This window comes from Grampus griseus (genome assembly GCF_964374135.1).
Source record: "Grampus griseus genome assembly, chromosome: 5".
In the NCBI taxonomy this organism is placed as follows: Eukaryota; Metazoa; Chordata; class Mammalia; order Artiodactyla; family Delphinidae; genus Grampus; species Grampus griseus.
The window spans coordinates 139,610,581-139,636,918 of record NC_138998.1 but is presented as its reverse complement, the minus strand read 5'-3'; the positions used below and the strand labels follow the sequence as shown (position 1 = coordinate 139,636,918).

Below are 26,338 nucleotides of genomic sequence, written 5' to 3'. Positions count from 1 at the left end.
GTCCCCGTCTTCTTCAGGATGAGCAGCTGCAGGAGGAGGTGGTGAGCTGAAGGCAAAGGTGAGCGGGCAGAACCGCCATGGCTCTGGCGAGAGGTGACCCTTCTACTGCATTCTCGATTCATCGTGTGCAAACTCACCGGTACGGAAATAGCACAGTCTTGTCGTTGTTTCTTCTAGGTCAGCTTGGACGTTCCAAATACCTCCCTTTACCTGATGCAGCTGATAAAATCAGGATGGCTTTAAACTCAGTAAGTGGTTAATCATTACCTTCCTGGCCTTTCCTCTGTTCCCGGTTCCTTCTGTTATTTCCAGCTATGTGTGTGAGTCGGCATTTTAAAAGCTGCTTGCAGGACTGCCTTTGCTCCCCGGATGCTGTGAAGGCGTTCTTGGGGTGAGGGGTGAGCAGGGGCTGGGCGGGGGGAGCCATGTGACAGCTGCACAGCGGGAAGTCTCAGAGCTCTCGGAGGGGGTGTGGATGTGTGATTCTCCCCTGGGCCTCTTCTCTTCCTGCTCAGGTTGGGGTGGGGCAAGGGGACAGGGGTGAGGGTGTGGGGACAGATAGAGGCAGGACAGTGGTGAGAGGGAGTGAGTCCTGGGGAGAAAAGCGCGCTTGGGATACCGCCAGCCAGCAGAGCACAGAGTCGCCTTGCTTCCTGGTAGCCTGGGACAGGCTATGGCTGTGTGGGACACTGGGCTGGCTGCCCCTCTCCCTGAGACCCTCTCCCCCCCCAACACACACACTTTGGAGACAAATGCACTATCTTTATTCCCCATCGCATCTCACTCATGGTCTTATACCTGGGAATAAGTGCATTTAGTAGTTATTCTACTGGTTAATGACAAAATTCTTCTCTCTCTTCTATCTGGAACACAGACGTTTGCTTCCCCTGCCCCTTTATTTAGTATTATGTATTTATTTATACTAGAGCCTTTTTAAATTTTAAATCCACAGCACAGGAATTCACTGGGCCGAACCGCTCCCACCTTTCCTGGGAAGGACGGCACGTTCTTACATGCTTCAGATAGAGGCCAAACGCCTGTGCCGCTTTTTGGCCTCTGGTTCCCCCATTTAGATGAGAGATTACATTTCGTATCCCTTTCTGTTACTGCTCTGGTTTCGAGTGTAATCTTTGGACTTTGGAAGGAGCCCGTTGGTGAGTCATTAAACTCGCATTCGGCCCATTGCTTTCTAATCACGCTGCCCTGGAGGCCCTGTTTAAAATTCTCAGCATCTAGTCGCCTCTGCTCAGAATACTGGTCCTCTCTGAACTCTCGGTCAACAAGGAGCAAGGGGACAAATTACTGAGTGGGCAGGAGTGTTGCATGTGGACACTCAGATAAGAGGGCAAGTGTGGCTCCCAGAGTGGCCCAGCCAGTGGGCGGTTCAGGGGGGCTGACGCAGGACAAGGCGGCAGGCTGCTGGGGTCCGGAGTGTCCAGTGAGGGGGCAGGGCCTGGAGAGGGCAATTTTTAAGTAGGCAGAGGGGGAGGGCAGGGCATTCTAAGAAGATGGAAACCAGCCAAAGGATGGAGCTGAGAGGGAAATGGAGTAGCTGGGCCCCCCCTTCCACGTTTGTGTGTGTACACACTGTGTCCCAGAAATTCCACTGACAGGGACGGAGCCGCGGAACTCCACACACTCTCAACATAAACGCATGTGTCCTAGAAAGATGCTTGTGGGAGCAGATCTGCTGGCCACCCCCCCAGTTGTAAACCTTTTAGGTAAATTTCTTAACCTCTGTCACTCACGTTCCTGTCTGCAAAATGGGTCTATCCATCTCAGCTGTACCATCTTAGGGGGTTATGGTCACGCTTCAAGGAGGGCATGAATACAGATGCCCGAAGCAGGTGAGTTCTCGAACGTCAGCTCTTATTATTCTCATTCTAATCCTGGCATTGCTAGTCCATAACTTTGTAGCCCACTCTCAGGGGGTGGGGTATTGTCTCGTTCCCAGACTTCTACACGTTTTTTTACTCAATGTCAGCCATTTGTGTTTTTTTCTTTATTTCAAAAGATGAATAGTAAACAAACAAACCCAAAAACTATTGCCAATTAATTGGAAACGCTGGTGAGTTTTCATTCTGTGTGAGTTCAGTTATTGGCATAATTAAAGATGCCCTAAAGGAATCTGCAGCACTGACCCAGCCATCCCACTCCTGGGCATATACCCTGAGAAAACCATAATTCCAAGAGTCATGTACCACAATGTTCATTGCAGCTCTATTTACAATAAGCAGGTCATGGAAGCAACCTAAGTGTCCATCGACAGATGAATGGACAAAGAAGATGTGGCACATATATACAGTGGAATATTACTCAGCCATAAAAAGAAATGAAATTGAGTTATCTGTAGTCAGGTGGATGGACCTAGAGTCTGTCATACAGAGTGAAGTAAGTTAGAAAGAGAAAAATAAATACCGTATGCTAACACATATATATGGAATCTAAGAAAAAAAAAGGTTCTGAAGAACCTAGGGGCAGGACTGGAATAAAGACGCAGACATAGAGAGTGGACTTGAGGCCATGGGGAGGGGGAAGGGTAAGCTGAGACGAAGTGAGAGTGGCATGGACATATATACACTACCAAGCGTAAGATAGATAGTGGGAAGCAGCCGCATGGCACGGGGAGACCATCTCGGTGCTTTGTGACCACCTAGAGGAGTGGGATAGGGAGGGTGGGAGGGAGATGCAAGAGGGAGGGGATATGGGGACATATATATACGTATAGCTGATTCACTCTGTTATAAAGCAGAAACTAACACCATTGTAAAGCAATTATACTCCAATAAAGATGTTAAAAAAAAAAAGAATCTGCAGCACCGTCCCAGTGTCTTGTCTGAGTGTGATGGGGTGTATATTTAACCTTTAGGATAATTAGGGTTTTGTATCATTCATCTTCCTGTTAAATTTTTTTAAAAAATGTTTAGTGGGTATAGCTGCTTTACAATGCTGTGTCATTCACCTTCTTTTTAATCATTCAGGGGTCACCACCAGGTGTCGGGCCTTACTATGAGAACCATGGATTCCAACCCGAAAGCCTCTACCCGCCGCAGCCGCCCATGGCGCACCGTGCCTACGCGGGGTACCCGGCTCAGTACTACCCGCCCGCGGTGCCCCAGTACGCCCCGAGGGTTCAGACGCACACCTCGACACCCGTCATCCTCATGCAGCCCAAACCCCCGGCGGGGCCAGCATGCACCTCAAGTAGGACCCTTTTTGCATTTATTTCCTCTAATGGAGCCTGAGTTTTGGGTCTGCCTTCTCCGGTGGCCCGTCTGCCCCACCGGCTCTGGTGCCAGCTCTCCTCTGTCTGCCGGGCTGGTCTGGCTCTGCATACCTCTCCCCTCCCCCACTCTGTGTCAAAGCTGTGGGCCTGGGTCTCGCCTCCTGTGGGCCTCTGGGGGCCTCCCGGCTGCTAAGACCTTCATCTCCCACTAATGCTCTGGTAATGGCTTGGCCTGTACCACCCAGGGTGGTCTTTCTAGCTGGGCTTCTCTGAACTGCTTCTTGTCTGCGTGGTTTGCCGCTGAATCATCTTGAGTAGATGGTAAACCCCCATTGCAGGGAGAAACGATTTAACCTTTCTCTGTGTACCATTCCCTGGGCACTGCAAGTCACGTTCAAGGTGCTCAAAGAGTAGCTTCTGTATTTTGTGTTTGGTGAATGAAGTGGCCGGCGGAACTGTTGTACAGAAGCATCTTCAACATTTCTCTTGCCTTGAAGGGTCTTGTAGCCAGAACTGACTGGGCCACGGAGGAGGGTTGAGGGACTGAAGGTGGTGTGTCCTCTGCCCATCCCCTTAATCCCATATCTTTCTTATCCTCTCATTCATCTCCTTTCTTTGCATTGCATTTTATCTCTTCTCCCTCCAGACCCCTTCCCGTCGCACCCCCCCTCCCAGGCTTTTAATGCAGGCTAGTTGATGTGGTGAGAACTGCCCAGGCAGGACAAGTACTGCCATTACTAGTATGAGCACAGAGCCAGTACAGTAGCTGGACCAAGGAACATTTTCACTGATAATGTTTTAATTTTAATTCGTGAGATACGCCTACCTACGTACACCACTTGCACAGTTAAAGATTAGTGACAGAGTGAATTTCCACGTGCCACCACCATGCCATAAATAATGACAGTAAGGAATAGTGAATAAGACCCGTACCCTTTGAAGACGCCCCTCCGCAGACCACTCCAGCTCTTCACAGGTGCCGTCGCCCTCGGATTTCTGCCTCGGTCCTTGCCTCTGCCTCCTTCGCGCTTCATAGGTGGCTCGTCCATCCTTCCTTCTCCGCACCGCTACTCTCTTCCATTCCTGTGTTTTCTGCCCCTGCCCCTTTCCTGTGTGGTTCTCTTTCCCTCCATTCATTTGTCTTGGATCAAGGAAGCACTTGTCTCTGCACAAGTCTTTCTGGTGGTGGTTGGTAGAATGAGGCCAGTGGCTGCTACTCGGGGTGATTTCGATCCCCAGGGACATCTGGCAATGTCTGGAGACAGTTTTGGTTGTTATAACTGGGCTGGGGGTGCCACTGGCATCTCCTGGGTAGGTGCCAGTGACGCTGCTAAACATCCTCCAGTGCGTAGGGTGACCACTCCCCCACCAAGAATGACCCAGCCAAGGTGTCCGTGGTACCCAGGCTGAGGACCCCTAGTCTTAGCCTGTCATGCTCTTAGCTCATCCTTCCCTCTCTTCCCCGACACTTGGCAAACACTGATCTAACTGTCTCCACAGTTTTGCCTTTTCAGAATGTAGAGTTGGAATCACGCAGCATGTAGCCTGGCAGAGCCTTGACAGTATTTTGCAAGTTACTTAAACAGCACAAACTCAAGAGAACCCCAGCAGGAATACAAGGGACATTTTTATCTTAATGGCTCTGTTTGTTTTATCAAGAGTTGTAGGTGTTTCACATTGAACCACAAGGCATACACATGTGAATGTTTGGGTTTTGGAGGACTGAAGGTCAACAATCCTGTGCTACTAATAGTTGACACTGGACACGATAGGGCTTTTGCACCAACAATTGACAACAATGAAGGTAAATGATTAGTCAGTTATAATTACACTCACAATCCGTACAGTTGCAAACCAGCACCCAGTCATGTCCGATCGACCAGACAATGATTCCGAAATGCCTGTCCCCCAGAGGTGAGATCCGGGGCTCCCGCTGCCCAAGCTCCTAGTGAGGGCTGGGCAGGTTGCCACCTTCTCAACGAGAGGTTCAAGATACCTAGTTTAATAGCCCTCAACTCACCAGGCACGCTATTTTATCTTGGATAAGATAACACATAGGGAAGTCTCCTAAAGGAAGACATCATCCTTGACTAATGGGTCAAATTGGCCACTTGGAATTTCCCCTGAGCTTCCTTGGGGACCCTGCCCTGCTATCGGTAAGATGCAGGCACAGTGCCAAGTCCTGATAATGGGGCTGGCGGTACATGGAGCTCCTCAGGCCGGCGGCTGTGACCTCACCCGTGAGCCTGTGGCGCTGCAGACTCACGCCTCCTCTCCCCGAGCTGAGTCAGAATCTCTGGGTAACAGGTTCCCCGGTGATTTCTAAGCCGGTTTGAGCACAGACTGTGGGATTGGCAGAACATGGTAATGAAATGAGAGGCGAGGCGTTGAGCCCCGATCAGATGGGTCAGCTCTGGTCTCTCAACCCCAGAAGCTGAACGTCTTGGTCTGGTGGACTTCTCGAAGCAAGAATGTGCACAGGTGGGGTGCAAGGCCCCCCCGCACTGCACCTCTGCAGCCTGGGTGTCCTCCTGTATGAACTAAGCGGTTGGAGTGCCTGTGTGAGCGCCTTCGCCCGGACACTTCCCTCTGCCTCTCCGCCTATCCCAAGGGATCACTGGGCCAGGAGCTGCTCTCTGCACAGGACCTGCTGAGGGTGGCGGTGGTGGGGGCCTTCCTCTGAACCTTGGCATGACGTTCGGCTTACACTCTGACCGACAATGGCGTGTTCGTTTGTTTTGACTAGAGAGCGCTGGTGACCTTCTCCAAAGACTTGTATTCTTAGCTGGAACGTGAGCCCAGAGTTCCTGCCCCCAGACCCGGGAGCGATGCCAGCGCTGCCCAGTAGCACTTCCTGCAGTGACGGAATGTCCTGCCTCTTCACAGTCCAGCGCAGTAGCCACTGGTCACATGGGATTACTGAGTAGTTGAATTTACCGAACGATTTAATATCATTTAACGGTAATTAATTGAAGCGCAGATAGCCACATGTGGCCAGTGACTGTTTAAATGAGTCAGTGTGACTCTGTCCCATCCCTCACCAAACCACCTTGAGGAAGAAGCTTTTTCCCCGCTGCCTTGGGTACCACTGACACAGAGATGATAGTCTGAGGAGAATTATTATTATTTTGCTTATGCTTTATAATCACCGGAACAAGGTATGTTTCCTTTATTCAGCCATTTTTTAATGCATCATTTATTTGACTACCTTCAGGCCATACTTGTGGAAGAGCTTAATTTTAATGTATGTTGCTTCATATCACGGCTTCCTGCTTCGGTTCTCAAAAAAAGCCTAAAGTTCAGTGCTGTGGAAGAAGTAAGACCTCCCAGGATACGTTCGTAAAGAGAAAACTCACATTTTTAAATGTATAAGAAACTATTATTCCTTGATAGGATACACCATATATATCTGAGAGTCTAACTTCTAAGAAACTTGGCGACTAAGTTGTTCACTCGACTCTTTTCTTCCAGGGACTAAGAAAGTCCTGTGTGTCACCTTCTCCCTGGGCGCCCTTCTGGCTGGAGCAGTCCTGGCCGCCATGCTGCTGTGGAAGCTGAGTGAGTGCAGGACGGGGCCAAGTCGTGGTGTGCCGGCCCTTTAGTGGCCCTACTCTCTGGGCTGGGGGCTCACCCACAGCCCCTCGGGAAATTTCTCATCTCTTTCCTCCTGTTTGGTTACGCGATGCATGAATAACCTTTCTCGGAAGCGGCCAATCTCGTTTGCATGCTTCCTCCTAATCCGTGGGCTGTCAAGGTCCCGTGCCCTTTGTGTGTGATATTCATACACGTGGGAGAAGCACGTTGAGTTTACCCCGTGCTTCAGGCACTAGGTGGCACCTGGCACTCGTGAGCACAGTGGGTGCAGCACCTCGGGGCCACACCTGGTCCCTGTGTCTCAGTGTACAGCGGTGGCTGCCACAGGCCCCTCCTGTACCCACAGCCACGTCTCCTCCATCAGCCCGGGGCAGGGTTTGTGGATCACAGGACTCACCTGTGTGGCAGAGAGGGCGGGTGCTGTCCAGATCCGAGGCTAGGGGTCCTCCCCTGAGCAAAGGGACAGACCCGAGGGGGTCAGGATCCCTGCGGCCGCTCCCTGTGACATACGTTGTCGGCAAGGACTCATCCCCTCCTTTAACAGTAAAGGAGGAAAAGCTCACTCCCTCTTGTCACCTGGGTGCTGGGAGGTTTTCTCGGTTTCTCAGCCCGATGGACATCTCCCTTCCATTTCTCTGCCAGTGGAGGACGAGTGCTTGGGGATGGAATGCAGCTCCTCGGGGACCTGCGTCAGCCCCTCTCACTGGTGCGACGGCATCCTGCACTGCCCCAGCGGCGAGGACGAGAGCCGTTGCGGTGAGTGGCGGGGCCGTGCCGGCTGCCTCGGAGGGGGGACCGCTCTGCCCCACCACAGAGGCCACAGCAGGGCAAGCGTGACGGTGTCAGGCCCGTGTCCCGAACGCCGAGCGTTCCACAACTGAATCCCTTCCTGAAGGCTGAGCCTCGCGTCTAAGCCCGGTTTTCAGATGACGGGACAGGCTCAGAGTGGGCGAGCGCCAGCCCTCCACCAGCATCGCGCAGCATGGGGGAAGGGAGACCACAGCCCAGGGCCAGGCCAACGTGCCTGCCCCAGCTGCCACGACGTCACTAAAACAGGCAAACTGTTTAAGACATAAAGTTGGGAGTGGGCTCTGCGTTTTCTAAACAAGCTGCCTTTCAAGTGATCTATGTTGTCACGGGGTGGGCACCTTTTCTGCTTTTATTATTTTCAATGAATTATTTCATGGGTGGTAAAGTGGTCATGCCAGGGAAAATGATGACCCTGGCGTTGAGGACGAGGCTTGTGCTAATACCCACTGAGGGCCATACCCAGAGCCTAAAGCCTGCTGCGTCCTCTGGGAGCTGTGTTAACTCTGAACGCAGGTGATGCCAGTCAAAGGCCGGGCTCTACGCCACCGCTGTCTTCCTTCTGCAGCCATCCTGGGGGAGGATGGATTTCCCGTACATCCCATTTCCAGGTCAGGGCACCTGTGTGAGTTGCAGTGCGGACTTGGCCGTGGAATCCTCAGGGTTGGGGGTTAGGCCAGAGCTCAGTCTCTGCACCATCTGCATGGACCTGCGTCCACGCTGGTGCCTTGGCCTCTAAGTTCCGACCTCCTGCAGTTCTTTCCCGGAGGGGGTTTGCACTGGGCAGTGACTCACTCTGTAAACTGTTGACATAGTGACTTGCCTTTATTTTGGTGATAATATATTTGTCACCATTTTCTTAAGTAAAGCAGGGAGTTTTTGAGGTTGAGAAGATGTGGTTAAGCTCTCAGGCGGGATGACATTTGATGTTTCCCTACCTGTGCATGTGCATGTGTTGATAAACTCTAGCAAGACAAACTCATGTTACCTGGAGAGACTAACTCTCTCTCTTCTTAATACTGAAGTTGTATTTACTTAAATACTTTAAGAGTTAGTGTACTCAAATAGATCATAATTCGGGAAGTCCCTAAGGGTATGCAGTGAAAAATCTCATCTCCCCCATTTCACTTACGCTCATGCACACTCACACACACACACACACACACACTCACATACTCACACAGAGTATATACTCACACACTGTGAGATAACAGAGTGTATGTATTGGTCTCTGCCCCCCGTTCCCGGCACAGGGCTCCTGAAACTCTAATGATTCCGAAGTGAAAAGACCACCAGGTGCATCTTTGGTTCTAGTATTTCATCCTTGACCCCAGTTCCTGACACGGAGCTCCTAAAACCCTTGTCATTTCCTGGGTGACAGGAGTGTCTTTTGTCCTAAGAACGCGACTCTTGGCGGGCTCCTGAATGGCTCCTGGATGGGGGCTGGTCTTGGTTAGAAGCTTAGACTGTAGCTCCGCACCCCACTGTCTAGAGAGGGGGAGAGGCTGAAAATGGAGTTAATGATCGAACATGCCTACGTGATGCAGCCTCCATAAAATCCCAAAAGTACAGGGTTGGGGAGCTTCCGGGTTGGTGACCCCATGAAGATCTGGGGAGACTGGTGTGCCCAGAGGGCACGGAATCTCCCGCCCCTCCCCACACACCTTGCCCTGTGCTTCTCTTCCTCTGGATGTGCATCTGTGTCCTTTATCCCATCCTTTATCATGAACTGGTAAACAGTAAGTAAATGGTTTTCCTGAGTTCTGTGAGCTGCTCTAGCAAATTAATCGAAGCTGAGGAGGGGGTCGTGGGAACCTCTGAGTTCTAGCTGGTCGTTCAGAAGCACAGGTGACAACCTGGACTTGGGGCTGGCATCTGAAGTGGGGGGGCAGGGGAAGGGGGAGGAGGGCAGTCTTGTGGGACTGAGCCCTCAACCTGTGGGATCTGATGCCATCTCCAGGTAAAAGAGTATCAGAACTGAGTTAAACTGTTGGACACCCAGCTGGTGTCCCAGAGAACTGCTTGTTATGGGGTAAAACCCACATGCATTTGGTGATCAGAAGTGTCAGGAGTGATATGTTCTGTGTGAGCAGTAAAGAAGACACACGTGAAACAAGGGTGTGAGGAAGAGGAAAGAACAGGGTAGTTTTTCTAACACACAGACACACACACACACAGACACACTCACACACAGACACACACACACAGACACACACACACTCACACACAGACACACACACACACACACACACACACACACACAAGCCTGTTCATCAGCCAATCATGTTTTTTCCTTGGGGCAACGAATAAGAGTATCTTGTTTCTCCTTGCACAGAGTTTTTGCACGAAAATGTACATGTGTTTGCATCGTTAATGTGCCCGTTTCCCTGTGGTTGCCATCCAGCTGACTCCACAGGGCTTGATGACACATCCTGGAAGTCACTTTTCTGCTGGGACGTGAGCCTCCCCTTTCCCTCCGCTGCACTCGCAGCGTTCCTTTGCATGGAATCCTGAGCAGTTTCACGTGTACAGAACAAACAGAGTTCCCATCCCTCCCCGGCCCTCACATACAGTCGCCCCTGCTTGTAACATCTTGCATTGGGGTGGTACCTGCACTGTAAGTGATAAGTCGATATTGATACATTGTTATTGACTAAAGTCCTTAGTTTACATTAAGGTTTACTCGGTATTGCAGATAAATGTACAATGTATACATCTGGACAGTAGGTTTGGACAGATGTCTAACATGTGTCCACCATGACAGTGTCATACAGAGTAGTTTCACTGCCCTAAAAATCCTCTGTGCCCTACTTGTTCATCCCTTACTTCCCAGCCCCGAGTAACCACTGATCTGCCTACCGTCTCCATGATTTCGCCTTTCCCCAAGTATCTTAGAATTGGAACCCTTTCAGATGCTTCTTTCACTGAATGATGTGCATTTAAGGTTCCTCCACGTCTCTTCGTGGCCTGAGAGCTCAGTTCTTTCTAGTGTTGAATCGTAATGCATTGTCTAGGTGTCCTCCAGTTGGCTTATCCACTCACATGGTGTGTGGAATCACTCATCACAGAAGCAGTAGGAAGTGACCAGACCAAGGCTGGTCATTCCACAGCAGGATGAGCCCCAGATGCCAGGCCCTGAGCAACCACTAATCTACTTTCAGTCTCTATAGGTGTCCTTCTCTAGACGTTTCACAGAAATGGGATCATACAGTGTGTGAGCCTTTGTGTCTGGCCTCTTTCACTCAGCAGAATGTCGTGGGTGCTGTATTGTGTCAGTGTTTCATCCCCTTTCATGAACAAATAATACTGCATTATGCGGATGGACCACATTTTGAGCATTCATCGGTAGATGGACATTTGGGTTGTTTCCACCTTTCGGCTCTTGTGGATAATGCTTTCACGAACATTTGTGTACAGTGTTCCCTTTTGTCTGAATACCTGTTTTCAGTTCTTGTGGGTGAAGGGCATATTTTGCGGGGAAAGGCTGGATTCTCGGCACCTCTCATGTGTAGCTGGTGCCTTGGGAAGAGGGAGCCCAGCCCTGCCTCTGGGTCCCAGGGCCTCTGTGTCCCAGGGAAGGTGGGGCTTATGTGGCGGACAGGACGATGGTTTGAGACTCACCAGAATCTCCCTTCCTGCAGTTCGCCTCTACGGACCCAACTTCATCCTTCAGGTGTACTCAGCTCAGAGGAAGTCCTGGCACCCCGTGTGCCAGGATGACTGGAGTGACAACTACGGGAGAGCAGCGTGCCAGGACATGGGCTACCCGTGAGTTCCGAGCCCCGTGGCCTCCGTGATGATGGTGACAGGCGCAGAGACATAAGATCAGTGCTTCTCTCTGTCCCTCCCTGGAAGCGCCAACACAGGGGCACCGCGAGCCTTTGTCTCCTTTCTAAAGCCGCTCCAGGAAGCCGGCAGGGGACCGTGGGCAACACACTGCCCCATCCCCCTCCACGGCATCCCCAGCCCTGCCTCTGGGGCCTCCATCAGCTCCTGGTTCCTCGAGGCTGTCCAGTTCTGCGGTCACCAGGGTCCAGGGTGCTGGCCGAGGGCCTTGGGTGACTCATTTCCTAAGGAGCCCCCAGGCAGGGTCGAAGCCTTGACTCCACTCACCTCCTGGGTGGTAGCGAGAGGGGAGGGCTGCAGGGAAGGTCTGGAGGGAACAGATCTGCATAACCTTCACTGCGTGAGCGCGGAAGGCGCTGGAGGCCTTTGAACAGAAGAGAGCTGATCAACAGATTTATCTGTTAGAGAATTCATTCCTCACGCAGCCACCAGAGGAGGTGGGAGAGGGGGGTGGGAGCGCCCCCTCCTCAGGATTCCAGCCAGGGACACGCCAGACCATCCTTGTCAACGCGTGGCAGCCGTCTGGCCTCTCAGGGAAAGGCTGTGCGATTTCATTGCCACCGTCTCTTCCTTGGGGGTGTCACCGTGTAAATTCTGTGCAATTCTAGTGTGTTGCCTTTATGCCAGTTTTCAAAGTGAATTACCACTTGATAAGAAAGCTGGCATCTTAGCTAGTGAAATACTTCAAAATGCCAGCCCCCAATTGCAGCGTATGTCACTGGGAATGACGTAGGTGAGGCCCCATCATGGTTCAGGGTCTGTATTTTATCACTGGGAGCATTTTAACAGGTGTAATTTTGTTACATTATATGTACTCACACACCCTTATTCTTACTGCTTCTTTATCCTAATCCAGATTAGATTAGAAACACGACTGATGGAGGACATTTCCCTGACACTTCAGGCTTATCGGATGGAAAGATGGTTATAACGCAGCGTCACTTGACTGGAAGTTGTGTTTTTGTTTTCCCAAATGCTATGCTGTTCCTCGTAACCAGAATGTCATATTCTGATGTAGCTATAACATAGGATTTACGAATGCTCACAACAAAACCCATTATTTTAAATAAGATTTTCTGTCTTTTTCAGGAATAGTTTTTTTTCTAGCCAAGGAATAGTGGATGACAGCGGGGCCACAAGCTTCATGAAGCTGAATGTCAGTGCCAACAATATCGATCTCTATAAAAAACTCTACCACAGGTATTTAATTTGGTGATTTCTTTTTAAAAATGTATTTCATTGAAGTATAGTTGATTTACAATGTTATGTTAATTTCTACTGTATGGCAAAGTGATTCAGTTATATATACGTTCTTTTTCATATTCTTTTCCCAGTACAGTTTATTACAGGATATTGAATATAGTTCCCTGTGCTATACAGTAGGTCCTTATTGCCTATCCATCCTATATATACTAGTTTGCATCTGCTAATCCCAAACTCCCACTCCATCCTTCCCCCACCTCCCTCCCCGCTTGGCAACCACAGGTCTATTCTCTATGTCTGTGAGTTTGTTTCTTAGATAAGGTCATTTGTGTCATATTTTAGATTCCACATATAAGTGATATGTGGTATTTGTCTTTCTCTTTCTGATTTACTTTGCTTAGTACGATAATCTCTAGGTCCATCCGTGTTACTGTAAGTGGCATTATTTCATTCTTTATTAGGGCTGAGTAATATTCCCTTGTATGTATGGACCACATCTTCTTCATCCATTCCTCTGTCAATGGACATTTAAGTTGTTTCCATGTCTTGACTATTGTAAATAGTGCTGCTATGAACATTGGGGTGCATGTATGTTATTGAATTGTAGTTTTGTCCAGAAACATGTCCAGGAGTGAGATTGCTGGATCATATGGTAGCTCTATTTTTAGTTTCTTAAGGAACCTCCATACCGTTCTCCATAGTGGCTGCACCAACTTACATTCCCACCAACAGTGTAGGAGGGTTCCCTTATCTCCACACCCTCTCCAGCATTTGTTATTTATAGACTTTTTTTTTTTTTGCGGTACGCGGGCCTCTCACTGTTGTGGCCTCTCCCATTGTGGAGCACAGGCTCCGGACGCGCAGGCTCAGCGGCCATGGCTCACGGGCCCAGCCGCTCTGCGGCAATGTGGTATCTTCCCGGACCGGGGCACGCACCCGTGTCCCCTGCATCGGCAGGCAGACTCTCAACCACTGCGCCACCAGGGAAGTCCTTATTTGTAGACTTTTTGATGATGGCCATTCTGACTGGTGTGAGGTGGTACCTCATTGTAGTTTTGATTTGCATTTCTCTAATGATCAGTGATGTTGAGCATCCTTTCATGTGCCTGTTGGCCACGGTGATTTCCTCTTTCCTTTCAAGAATTGTGTAATGGGAATGAGTAGGAGGCGTCAGGGAGAATCACTGTCCAGAGTTTGATTTCTCTGCTGCACCTGCGGGTTTGTCTGAGTTTCTCATGGTGAGGAGATTGGACTTTATGTAGGACCGTCCCTCTGAGCAGCTCTGGGTTTATTCCAGGGAAGTGACTAAGGTTTATTTGCCATCTTGTTTGTGCCCTCTGCCCTCTGCCCTCTGCCCTCTGCCTTCCATGGTATTGGGTAACATTGCACAATTGAAATTCCTCTTTCCTGATTTTTTTCTCTCTCCGGACATTAGACATGTACCTTACTGTGTGTCAGGGTGTGTGTCTAGGAGTCCAAAAGAATGTCTCAGGGTCCCCACTGGGGTGATCAACTCATCCTGGTTTGCCCAGGACTCTGCCGGTTTCACACTGGAAATCCTGCTTCCCAAGAAGCCCCTCAGCGCCAGGCAGCGGGGGTGGTTGGTCCCCCAGCCCAAGCAATCGTGTCAGAGGATGCTGTGCAAGGGGTGGGCCTGGGAGCGAGCGGCTGGTCCAGGGCACCAATGTTTCCTGTACCTGGAGGGATACTCGCAGCGCTGGGCGGGTCGCAGTGCGTCTGGTGGGTGGAAATGAACCTGAGCTGGTCCCGTGGTTGATGGTTTAGCTGTTTCGGAGGGTGGGGGAGAGGGCTGGACTTGAGCTACCATTCTGTGTTGCATATGTTGAAAATGGTTGCGGTCTTCCTAGGATCATTACTATCCGAATGTTCCTTAACGTGAAAGATACACGGTGTCCTTCTTGCTTAAGTCCTCCTCAGCTCCCAGGTCCCTATCTCCCATCCCCAGGTGGCCAGGCAGGCCGTCACCTCCCTGCTGGCCAGGTGCCAGATGCTGCCTTGATGGGAGGATGGACGGGTCACACTTCCCCTCCTTCCGTGTGAGTGGGAGGCTGGGAGCAGGTTTGCGTTCCTGGTGGCCCGGGGGGCTGACTTCTGCCTGGGGCACCTGGTCTGGCTGTCCCCAGGAATGTGAGAGGGTGAGCCCAGGAGAAGGGGTGCACACGGCCAGGTGTGCCCATCAAAACAGCAGGCCGTGGTTTGCCCTCCCGAGGAACTAAACACAGCTGCCTGGGCTCTTTGTAAACGCCCCCGACTGTCTCGTCATCGTCTTTGGTTACATGGAATCAGGGCTGAGCAGGGGAGGAAAGGCTGCCACCTCTCGGTAACTCACAAGGTGGCTGCAGGGTTTGGAGGAAAGAAGAGAAGGTCATTGCCTGGGATGTGGTGTCCCCGGCATGCATGGTGTGAGGTGGGAGAACTGCTTTCCTCTTTGCTTTCAGAAGTTGCTCTTTGGTACCCGAGTCCTCGCAGGGTTTGTCTGAGTGGCCGCTTTGCGCCCTGATGCCGGTGGCTGCACAGTGTGTAGAGGAGAATGCCCTTATGATCCTTAGGAAGCATCTTCTCTTAATGGGAACATGTCTTCTCTCGGCATCCAATGCCCCCCAGCCAGAGACCGCCGGGACATGCCTTGTCCTGGAACTGTGGGTGTCTCCATGGAAGCGGGTGAGAAGGGACTTATTACAGGGCGTGGGCTTGTGTTGAGTCCTTTTGGGGAAGGTTCCAGGAAGCAGGGCTTTGCCCTGCATTGGATGCTGTCCGGAAGTGAGGGTGATTCTGTAGTTGGTACCTTAATGGTTTTTTTTTTTAGAAGGTGGGTGGCAGGCATGAAGCCAGGCTATGGCTGGGATTGGCTGGGAAGTGCGGCTACTCGTGTCAGCCAGCATAGGGGCCTGTTGGTCACCGTGTGGCTTGGACCAGGCTCATGGGATCGTGCAGTGGGCGTGCCCGCGTCCTGATCCATCATGTAACAGTGGTCTGGCCCCATGTGGATGCCCTGGGAGCTGTTTACGTTCAACAGAACGTGGCCAGGTTCGAACATGAGGGTGTCAGGGCTGTTTCTCTTCTCCTCAGCCTATTGGGGGAAAATTCCGTACACGGTGGAACACATTGGTTGTTTCTTTTTCATAGGTAACCCGGAATGTCTGCCCCCCAAAGGAGTAACTTTTCTTCTGTTCCCAGGCAAATGATTGACTGTATAGTTTCCTGTGCGGTAAATGTAAAGCAGTTATAGGAATCTGGAAGTTTCCGAATGTCTTCCTGACAAAACTAAAGGATCGTTTTAAATCCCAAGGAAAACTAATAACAGCTGATATGATGTGTGCTTATCTTCACAACCATCCTATGAGTTGGTACTATATTAGCCCATTCTGCAGATGGGGAAATTGAGGCACAGAGAGGTTAGGAAGCTTGTCCAAGGTCACACAGCTTGGATTTGACCCCTGCACGTTGATTCAGTGTCTGCTCTTTACTACCGTCCCCTATGTATATAGATTTACTTTCCTTATTCAAGTCTTCAACTGTGGACTCTTCTATGTCTGGGGAGGCAGAGAGTGAGAACAGTAGAAGAAAATATTCATTTCTAAGCATTTTGAGAATCAAGTGTCTCGTTTGTTAGAGTGACCAGAATTTTCCCCTCTTCTTTTGTAGTGATGTCTGTTCTTCAAAAACAGTGGTTTCTTTACGCTGCATAGGTAAGTGATTCTTGGTTTTCCTTTTTGTGTTTCTAAAATAAGAAACATTTGGTACTTATAGAAATGTATCTCCCTGTGTCTCTGGGGGATGTGGAGAGATGAGGTGGGGTAACAGGTCAGGACATGCCCAGCACTCTGCCCAAGGGGCTCCTTTCTTGAATTCTGATGCACTTGAGACACCTTCAGCCTCAAGTCCAAGAAGCAGCTGTCCCATGGGGACGGGAGAGCTCAAGAAACTGCCAGGGCCACACTCTAGGGCATCCGCGCGCTGGAGCTGGACGCCTGTGCGTGTCCCCGCCCCTGTGTTTGGATTATTTATAGCTTCCAAACCTTCTACTGGTATGGAGGACACTGTCCCTGCGCTCCCTTCTCTGGGACAGCCCCATCCTGTTCCCATTCGGGTCTCAGGCCTGAAGCTTGGCTGTTCAGTTTGAACAGCTGAAGCTAGCAGATGCCCCTAGGTGGACGCATGCCCCAGTGGTCCCGCTGGTACCTTCCCACCCAGGCTGGCTCAAGCTTCTTTAGGTCCAGAGAAAGCAGGTGCCTGCCCTGCCTTCCCGCGCACGCGCCGCCATCCACCTCCTGGCAGCTTGAGAGCAGCACACGTGAGAAAAGCCTCCTTAGCTCTGTTCGGGAATCTTGGCGCCTCTGAGCATTCGAGGGGGTGCCAGGGCCTTTGTTATCCAGGCCCCCCACCTGGTGTACGGGAGACGCCGATGGAATCGCACAAGTGCTAAGGAACAGGGGCACCCAGTGCCAGCAGAAGTGGTGCTTCCTGGGGGGAGGGGGAGGAAGCACCTCCTCTCACCCCACCCCCCAACGCAAAGAGACCAGGACACATTCTCGGAAAGTCGGACCCCAAACAAACAGGAACAAGAACAGACAACAGTCACCCTCCGGCCAGACAGGACCCTCGGGCTGGGGGCCGTCTGGGCACCGGGTGTGACGGGCGTCAGGCGGCTGGGAGCGGGCGGCCCTGCTTCGCTCACCGGCCGGACGCGCTGTGCTTGTCGCCCTCAGAGTGCGGGGTCTCCGGGAAGACGAGACGCCAGAGCCGGATCGTGGGCGGGTCGAGCGCTGCCCCGGGGGACTGGCCCTGGCAGGTCAGCCTGCACGTGCAAGGCACCCACGTCTGCGGAGGCTCCATCATCACCCCCGAGTGGATCGTGACCGCCGCCCACTGCGTAGAGGAGTAAGTCCCGCGGGGGCGGGTCCCGGGTTGGGAGGCGGAGGCTCTGGGCCCTGCGGCCTGGAGTGAAGTCTCCGAGTCCTTCGAGTTCCCGTTTCCTTGTGGACACGCGGGGATTCTAAGGGCGCCCAGGTCGTTGCCTCGCTGGGAGGGTCAAATGACTCGTGCAGCGCGTGGCCAAGCCCATCCCTTCAGCGGGCGTCCATTACTCCTGGGGTCTGGCGCAGGGATGCAGTGTGGGGCTGGGGTGATGCTGTGATCAGAACTCCTTCTAGGGGCTTCCCTGGTGGCGCAGTGGCTAAGAATCCACCTGCCAATGCAGGGGGCACGGGTTCGAGCCCTGGTCCGGAAGATCCCACATGCCGCGGAGCAACTAAGCCCGTGCGCCACAACTACTGAGCCTGTGCTCTAGAGCCCGCGAGCCACAACTAGAGAAAGCCCATGCACAGCAACAAAGACCCAACTCAGCCAAAAATAAAATAAATAAATTTATTAAAAAAAAAAAAAGAAAGAAAGAACTCCTTCTAGCCCACAGTCTTCTCAGCTGTCCCACTTTTCCTGAGTCCCCTGCCCTCTTGGGAGGCCTGGTTTCCCCTGGGTGCTCATCCCCAGAGAGGGTGCACTCAAAGACACTCAGACCTCACACTGCCATGCAGGAAGGTCCTCTGTGGTCCATTAAACACCCTGGGCCACAGCATTGCCCATACAGGGGGGTGGAGAGGGGCAAGGGTAGCCATCATTTACAGTGTTAGCTTTTGTAGAAGATACTATTCCCCCTCCTTTTTTCTTAAACGTGGAGGGTTTTTTTGTGTTTTTTTTTTGTGTTTGTTTTGGTCACATGGCTATTTTGAAAAAGCCTCGCTCATCAGAGTTATTTTTCTTTAGAGTGAGGCCGGGCCTGGCCTGGCCGTTCTCTGGCTCAGTGGCTTCAGACAGTCCCCTCGAGGTGGCTGCCTGTAGCATCTGCACCTGTAAGACAGGTGTGCTGCTGCACGGGCTGTTGTATGGTTGAAGAAAGCAGTGTTTATTACCCAAGAGCGTTCCCTTCCTTCCATCCACCATATTCCATGGGCTGTAGGATTTAGGATTTTCTTAGAAGGGAAATACCCAGATAAAGGTAATGCCAGGACGGCTATTAGACTCAGAGTCTGTTCATCAGTACACACCTATTAAGCACCTACTGTGTGCCAGGAAATGCTCTAGCATGTAAAAGTCAGTTAGATCTAGCCACGCCGGAAATGGGGTTTCAAACCTCAGGAAGGCACTTAGGCTCAAGAATAAGCGTTCTTGGAATCGCGAGGGTTTGCCGGCTGGCGGGGAAGCACGGAAGGAATAGGATTCACTGACGAGGTAAAGGAGGGGAGTGGGGGCTGTGTGGGGTGTGGAGGGGGAGGGGCCTGAGACCACCTGGCCAGCCTTGTCGTGCGGCTTTTGACAAATCACGTCGCCTTGGAGACCTTGGCTCGGGCGGGTGACTTTTGAAGGCCGTCGAATGAGCGTTTCGTGTTTGTGGTTCTGACACGCTGAGCGGTGTTCACGTCTGTCTTCCAGACCTCTTAACAATCCCAAGATTTGGACGGCCTTTGCAGGAATTTTGAGACAATCTTTCATGTTCTATGGAAACGGATACCGAGTAGCAAAAGTGATTTCCCACCCGAATTACGATTCCAAGACCAAGAACAACGACATCGCTCTTATGAAGCTGCAGACGCCTCTGACTTTTAACGGTGCGTAGCAGCGTTCCTGCAGCCCGGGGTACGTGAACAGTTTTGACCGCATCTTAAGGAGAGGTTGACTGGAAATAAAATGTGCTGTGATGTCCAGAAGGAAGGAAGTTGCACTGAGTTGTAGCGTGTGGAGCCAGGGGAGGGGTTGGCTGCTAGAAGAGGGCTCAGCAGAGGCCGAGTCACCCCAAAATGTGCCTTTGGCCACGGAGGGATGCGTTCACTGCGGCACTTTTCCTCCTCGGCACGGTGACGACTTAATCAGCACACGTGAACGTCTAGAAAAGTTGTTTCCTAGTCAGCATCTGGTGGGTGCTGGTTTGCAATTGCACCTGTTGTGAGTTTAATTATAAATTGCTAATCACTTACCTCCATCCTTATCAATTGAGTCCGATGCAGCCCTACCACGTCCAGTGTCAACTCTTTGCGTCACAGGACTGTCGATCTTCAATCCTCCGAGACCCTAACTTTCAGAGGGGGGCGTCTTGCCTGTTAGAAGGAGGGTCCTGGCAGGGGCAGGAAAGGGGATGCCAGGACACACTGGAATCCAGAAGTCTCCCTGGGCAGGAGGCTGGTGGTCCCAGGCCCAGGGAAGATCCAGGTGGACACCGTCGCCGGAGGCCTTCAGTTAGACCAGACCCGCTCACGCTGTTTTCCCTTCTTGGAACAGACAGAGTGAAACCAGTGTGTCTGCCCAACCCGGGCATGATGCTGGAACCGACACAGGCCTGCTGGATTTCCGGGTGGGGGTCCACCTACGAGAAAGGTGAGGCTCCCAGCAGGGGATCTGCGGGTCTCAGGAGCAGATCACTGGGTTCTGAAGCGGGAGGTCTAGGTTTTGATCCTGGTTCTACCACTAAGTGATTTGACGACTTTGGGCAGTTCGCCCAGTCTTTTTTCCTGTTTCCCCACGTGCTAGATGGGAAAATCCTAGCTGCCCTACCTACCCCATGCCCTTATTAAGACCAAATGGAACAATGTGTGGAAACTGGTTTTTGAAGGGTGAAGGCCACCGTGTGAGGGACACACGGCCCCCATGTTTGTACCCCATGGTCGCTAACAGGCCGCCTGGAAGTCTGCCTGCCTTTGATGGCTGAGTGATAACGGACTCGGTGAGGATGGGCTTGTGTGACCGGCAATGCCAGCTGCAGGCGTCGGAGCCTTTGTCCTCCTGCCCTGACACCACAGAGTGGGAAGAGGCGCTAGACCCTCCTGACGCAGGCTGGCCCAGCTGCCTTCAGTTACAATTTGCTTTCATCTCAGATAACGTTTTTCAAATGAAGGGATCCTTGCTGTTGCATTCTTATGGAGCATTGGATGGGCTTAGTCGTGCATTTATATATTGTTTACATCCTTCCAAAAGTGTTTAGGGCACACCTCCAAGGATCTTTTAAAGCACGGTGAATAGCTCAAGGGCGGGGTGGTTGGGAGGGGTAGGGGAGATGTCGGTGGCCCTGGGTGTCCTGGCATCTGGTCTAAAGAAAACTCCTGGATTGAGCCTTCCAGTTGTGAGCGAGGTTTCCCAGCATCCAAGACAAAAGGGGAAGTCAGCCACAATTTGGGGAGCACCGACCAAGAGCTGGGAATGCAGCAGTGAACAAAATGAGACAGAAATCCCTACCCGCAGGAGCTTCACATTCTCCTGTGGATGTCTGGGGGCAGGATGTGCTCAGACAGGAAAGGAATAACTGAACTAGGTGCTTTCAAACAGCGGAGGTTTGCGACAGCGAGCGGTGGTCAGGGAAGGCTTCTCGGAAGAGAGGACATTTGAGCTAAGATCTGCATGACTAGAGTGTCTTACGAACAGAAGGGCCAGTGTGGCCAGGGCACGATGAGCCGGGGTGAGGGGGCAGCCTGGGGCCAGGTCGCATAGGGCCTTGTAGGCTATAATGAGGATACTGGAGTGACTTGATCTGAGAGCTGTGTAGGGAGTCACGGCAGGGTTGGGGGTGAGGGCAGACGGAACAGCACGGTGAGGGGACCAGTGCTGTGTCCTCCGAGACAAGAAGGCGGCTCAGACGGGGGGTGGGGGTGGGGTGGGGGTGGGAGCACGTTTGGGACAGAGCCTTCAGAGCTGCTGATGGATGGAGTGTCAGCAGAGAAAGAGCAGAGAGTCACAGGAAGGCGGCTTCCAGCTGTGACGCGAGCCCCCCGGTGGGTGGTGGGACCATTTCCCGAGTCCGGAGGACGGGGGGCGGGGTGCGGTATGGCTTTGGGTGGAGGAGCCCTCTAGGAGAGGGCCCAGAAGACATCCAGGTAGCAACTGGGAGACATAGAGTGCAAGTCCCAGCGAGCGTCTAGGAAGTTTCCACCTGCTGGCAGCCGAGGGCAGATGGTCAGAGAGTGAAGGGTCGTGTGGGGTTGAGGACGGTCGGGTGTTTGAGGTGGAAACACAGGGCTCCTCCGGTGGCCCTGGGAACGGTCCAGAGAAGAGGGAGCAAGGAAGGAGGAAAGCTGACCCCAGGGAACCAAGTGGCTGGGTGATGGGAGAGGATGATTCTAGGACACAGGTGATGGGAGAGGATGATTCTAGGACACAGGTGATGGGAGAGGATGAGTCTAGGACACAGGCGGAGCTCCCCAGCCCCAGAGGCAGGCAGTCTGCTACCAAACCCAATCTGGAGCCGCTTTACACACAGACCCCAGCAGCTGGAAGATACCCCGGTGTCCCAGGAGCCAGTATGGGAGGAAGGGCGTGGCTGTCTCTCCACGCCCCCCGGGAGGGAGTCCAGGCTTCCTGCGAAAGCCAGGCCATCCTCTGTTGCAGGGAAAACCTCGGATAGGCTGAACGCGGCGATGGTGCAGCTCATCGAGCCCTGGCGGTGCGACAGCAAGCAGGTGTACAGTGACCTCATCACGCCGGCCATGATCTGCGCAGGGTACCTGCAGGGAACCGTTGACTCCTGCCAGGTGATGACCAGCTTGCGTTCGGCCTCTGCGCCTTGGCCGGCTCCCAGGGGGCCCGTGAGGAGCACCTCCTCCCCGACCTGGGGCCCGGGGGTGGCCGTGGGAAGTGACGGCCATGGACGGTGCGACAGCCCTGGTACCCCCAACAATGCGCGCCGCTGCTTCCTCCGGAAGGCGCTATGTGGTCGAAGTGTCACAGAAATAAGTCTTTTGACTATTTAAAAATATGGACAGCCATTTATTTGGCAACTATTAACTGATGCAGACGCCAATTTGTCGCTGGTGCAGTCTCTTTGGGGGACTATATTACTGTCACCTCGTCGGAGGAGACCTGCAGCCCCTCCCATTACCCCCACCTCCTTGCCCTCTGTGATGTACGGCCTGGGGTTTCACTTCTGCTCTGTAACCTGCTGTGTCCCCCAGGGTGACAGCGGAGGCCCTCTGGTCACTCTGAAGAGCAGCGTCTGGTGGCTGATTGGGGACACGAGCTGGGGGTCTGGCTGTGCTAAGGCTTACCGACCGGGAGTGTACGGAAACGTGACCGTGTTTACAGACTGGATTTATCGACAAATGAGGGTAACTTTCCCGTCCTCCTCGTTGGGTTCTCTGGCTTCGCTGTGTCAAAGCCTAGGAGGTGTGGTCCCCGTGCCAGGTGGCATCCCCTCCCCCACTGTCCAGGGCCCACCACTGGTGTTTGGGTGAAAACGTCTGGGGCTCAGCTTTGTAGGGTCCAGAGCTGACTGTGATGGGCTTCCTTGTGCTCTGACCACGCTCGGTTCTGGCTCAGGTGGTTCTGTTTACCCACCCAGACGTCGTTGAGTCAAACTTCTGGTGGATGGGCAGAGAGCAGGGAGAGGCAGGTCAGCCAGCCGTGCCTCTGCCCTGTCCTTTTCCGGGCTATCGAGTACGCCCTGGGGCCGGGGAGCAGCTGGGGTTCTCTGGTACAAGGAGAGGTGGTAAGGTGGGGAAAGATCCCAGGGGCTCCCGACCTGGCCTGTGGTGCATAACGGAGCCCAGTCCTTGTGCTCTGCCTGGATCCTGGGTCCACCTCACGGGCCTCGGGACCGGCAGAGCCCACAGATTTCGGCTTCTTCTAGGGGTTGGCTCCTGGTGGAAGAAAAAGTTCTATTCTGTCCCCTCTCAAGTCTCCAAAGGTACCCAGGTGCAGAACCAGAGGGCACTGCCCAATGAGGTCCGGCCTGCATCTCCCCAGATTGAAACCGTAGGACCTAACACCTTCAAGTGGCCACGGGGCCCATCTAGTCCCCGCCCCAGAAAGGGCCGAGTGCTGGAAATAGATGACTCCCTCTGGCCCGCCGGGGGCTATGTGGTAGAGGGAAGCTGGGGGGGCTGCGGTGGGGCTGGGAGGAGAAGGCAGCCCGGACACGTTGAGGGAGGTGAGCCAGGCCAAGGGGAGACTGTCCGTCCAGGATGAGAGAGCAAACGGGCAAGATGTGTTAAGGTACCGCCGGTGGCTCAGCACGGCCAGAGCGGGGAGTGAGAGGGCTGGGTGGCAGCAGAGAAAGTGGTAGAAAGCAGGACAATTAGACACTTGACGTCTTTCAGTGGCTAAGGTCACACTCGGTTTGCCCACAGAGGCCTGTGTCCCAGCTGTGCTGAATGATTGGATCCCTACACACCCCGTTCCCCCTTATGCCTCAGGGCCTTTGCACATGCTGTCCTCCACTGTCAGCCTAACCCCTTGACCTTCATGCTGTAGAAAAACAATATCCCTTTGTCTTATTAAGCTTACTCATTGGTGTATAAGGGCCTCACGTTCATTTAGGGGAAAAAATAATTTTCTACCTTTGTTTGTCTCAAGAAAATAACATTGTTTCTTTTTCCTTTTTGAACAGGCAAACAGCTAATCCATACAGCCTGGGTCCTTGACACCATTTCACAAGAAAATGAAGGGGCTGATTTTTTTTTTTTTTTTTTTTTTTTTTGCGGTACGCGGGCCTCTCACTGCTGTGGCCCCTCCTGCCGCGGAGCACAGGCTCCGGACGCGCAGGCTCAGCGGCCATGGCTCACGGGCCCATCCGCTCTGCGGCATGTGGGATCTTCCCGGACCGGGGCACGAACCCGTGTCCCCTGCATCGGCAGGCGGACTCTCAACCACTGCGCCACCAGGGACGCCCGAAGGGGCTGATTTTTAATCCCTGTGCATGATGTATTTTTAGAAATGATTCCCAGGTCCTTTCGTTTTTATTAAATAGTGAACCTGTCTGTCTTTGGCACGCTCCACAGTTCTCTGCAGGCCACACGGCCTCCCCCACCCCGGGTGTACACTGCCGCGCCCCTCATCCGACAGGGGAGGCCCAGCTGGGTGTGGGCATGCAGGGCCAGTGCAGGCAGAGGGCTGGGGTCTGTCCCACGGGGACCTCCCTTCCAAGCCCCGTTCCAGGGGCCCCTCTTGTATGCACATGGGGCTGGTGACTTCTCAGCTGCTGGACGGCTTGAGATGGGAAGGGAGGGAGCCAGGTAGAAACTGCAGGGGCCACCCTCTGGGGCCATCACCAGTGCGGGCCACTTGGGGCAGCCCCGGGGCCTGTCGCCCCACGAGGGATTTTTGCTGATCATTTTTTAGTGCCTTTTTAGCAGCCCTGGAAGGTGGCTGGAAATAAAGGGACCAGCCCTTCATGGGTGATGACTTGATAGCCACTTGTCAGGGCACTGAAACCTTTTTTCCTTCTTGGGCGGTGGTGAGGGTGTAGACGGAGCAGATGTGTTCAGTGCAGAGCACTGCCGGGGCAGGGGGCCCCTGCCTGTTGGGTGGGGCGCTGTCCAGGGAGACCAGCCTTACTCCATGTCTTCTCCCTGTCCCTCTCCTTGGAGACTGTGCTACGCCCCACCCCCTACCGTGGTCCCACCCCGAGTGGGGTGTCTGCTGACCCTCTTAAGGTCTGCTAATCACGTGGAAATTGAGGTGACCCAGGGCAATCAGGGATGCTGATTAAAGATACACTGTTTCCTGTAAACTTTCTACATGTTACTACCTCAGTGCTCATGGAATCTGGGCCGTGATCCTCTAAGTAGTTCTACCCCTGACTCTGAAACTACTGTTGTCTTTGCCTGTGTGAACAGCAGCGGACTTGAGTTGCTGGCTCCGAATTGAATGCTCTGTAAGTGACATGCACAGCACCTGTGCTTGTGACAAAGAAGAGAGAGGTGTGTGTTGGACTCCCTGTGACCCCTTCCAGCCCCTAAAGTTTCCCTGGAGGGAAGGTCACGTTTCAGTTGCCAAGCGTGAAGCATAAACGCAGGGCCGTGAGGTTCTGCACCCTCTCAGACACGCTGGTGTTTCCAAGAACAAATTGAGTGATTCTGTGCTAGGACTTAACCTTGGAACGGAAGGCTGTACGATCCGCTCGCAGGATGCTTGGCCGGCAGCAACCGCAGGGACCATCCAGACGCGCCTGCTCCCCGAGGCGGATTTTAAAAAGCATTGTCATGGTGAGAAGGCGTTCCTTCTTTAGTGCTTCTCTTAATTTATGTGATCACTGTTTGTCTTCTGTTTTGTATCTTTTTTAAATTGTAAAATTCAAGTGTGAAAAATTGTACAAATAAATTATACATTCTTTTTCCAAACGTGTTGAGGCTCTGGAGATCTGTGTGGCCACCGCGAGCCAATCTGCGTTACTTTGTAGGGCCGGGATGTTGGAGCAGCTGCTGCGTGGTGGGGTGGGTCTGAGGCTGGGGGGGAGGGGCTGGGTCTGAGGCGGTGGGGCGGGGGGGGGGGGGATCACTTGTACCTCCCACTTCTCCCAGATTCAGACCCCGAGACCCAACTCTCTTCTAGAACTCTCTGCCCAGTGTCCCAAGAGTTTTCAGAACCTGCCTCCTCAAACATGAGTCTAGCGTCTCTTCCCCTAAAGCTGTCTTCCTAAAATCCCCACGAGCTCACGGTGGCAGAACTGCTTCCTTAACTAACAAGCATCTCCGTCCCTGGCATTGTGGCCACAGGTGGGAGACGGAGCTTGGGTAAATGTTTTCCTGCCTGGAACAAAAATCCATTCTCATTCTCCAAATTCCCCAAATCCAGCAGGTCCCAACAGGTAACAGGTGATTGGAGAAAACAACTGGCCGTTGTCTTCATCATGTCAATTTGCGTTAAAATTATGGAAAAACTTGT

General features: G+C 52.7%; 1 protein-coding gene across 1 annotated transcript; it reads left to right on the top strand.

Annotated features, from left to right (window-relative positions):
- Positions 1-233: 233 nt before the first annotated feature.
- TMPRSS2 (transmembrane serine protease 2) lies at positions 234-24,166 on the top strand (the record flags this gene model as incomplete). Its single annotated transcript, XM_082654793.1, has 13 exons — positions 234-248; positions 2,982-3,204; positions 6,698-6,784; positions 7,463-7,576; positions 11,269-11,395; positions 12,563-12,673; positions 16,343-16,386; positions 17,407-17,578; positions 19,127-19,306; positions 19,974-20,065; positions 22,067-22,209; positions 22,630-22,782; positions 24,063-24,166. 13 exons carry the CDS (start codon positions 234-236, stop codon positions 24,072-24,074), a joined length of 1,473 nt encoding a protein of 490 aa, XP_082510919.1. The 3' UTR covers positions 24,075-24,166.
- Between the last annotated feature and the right edge of the window lie 2,172 nt (positions 24,167-26,338).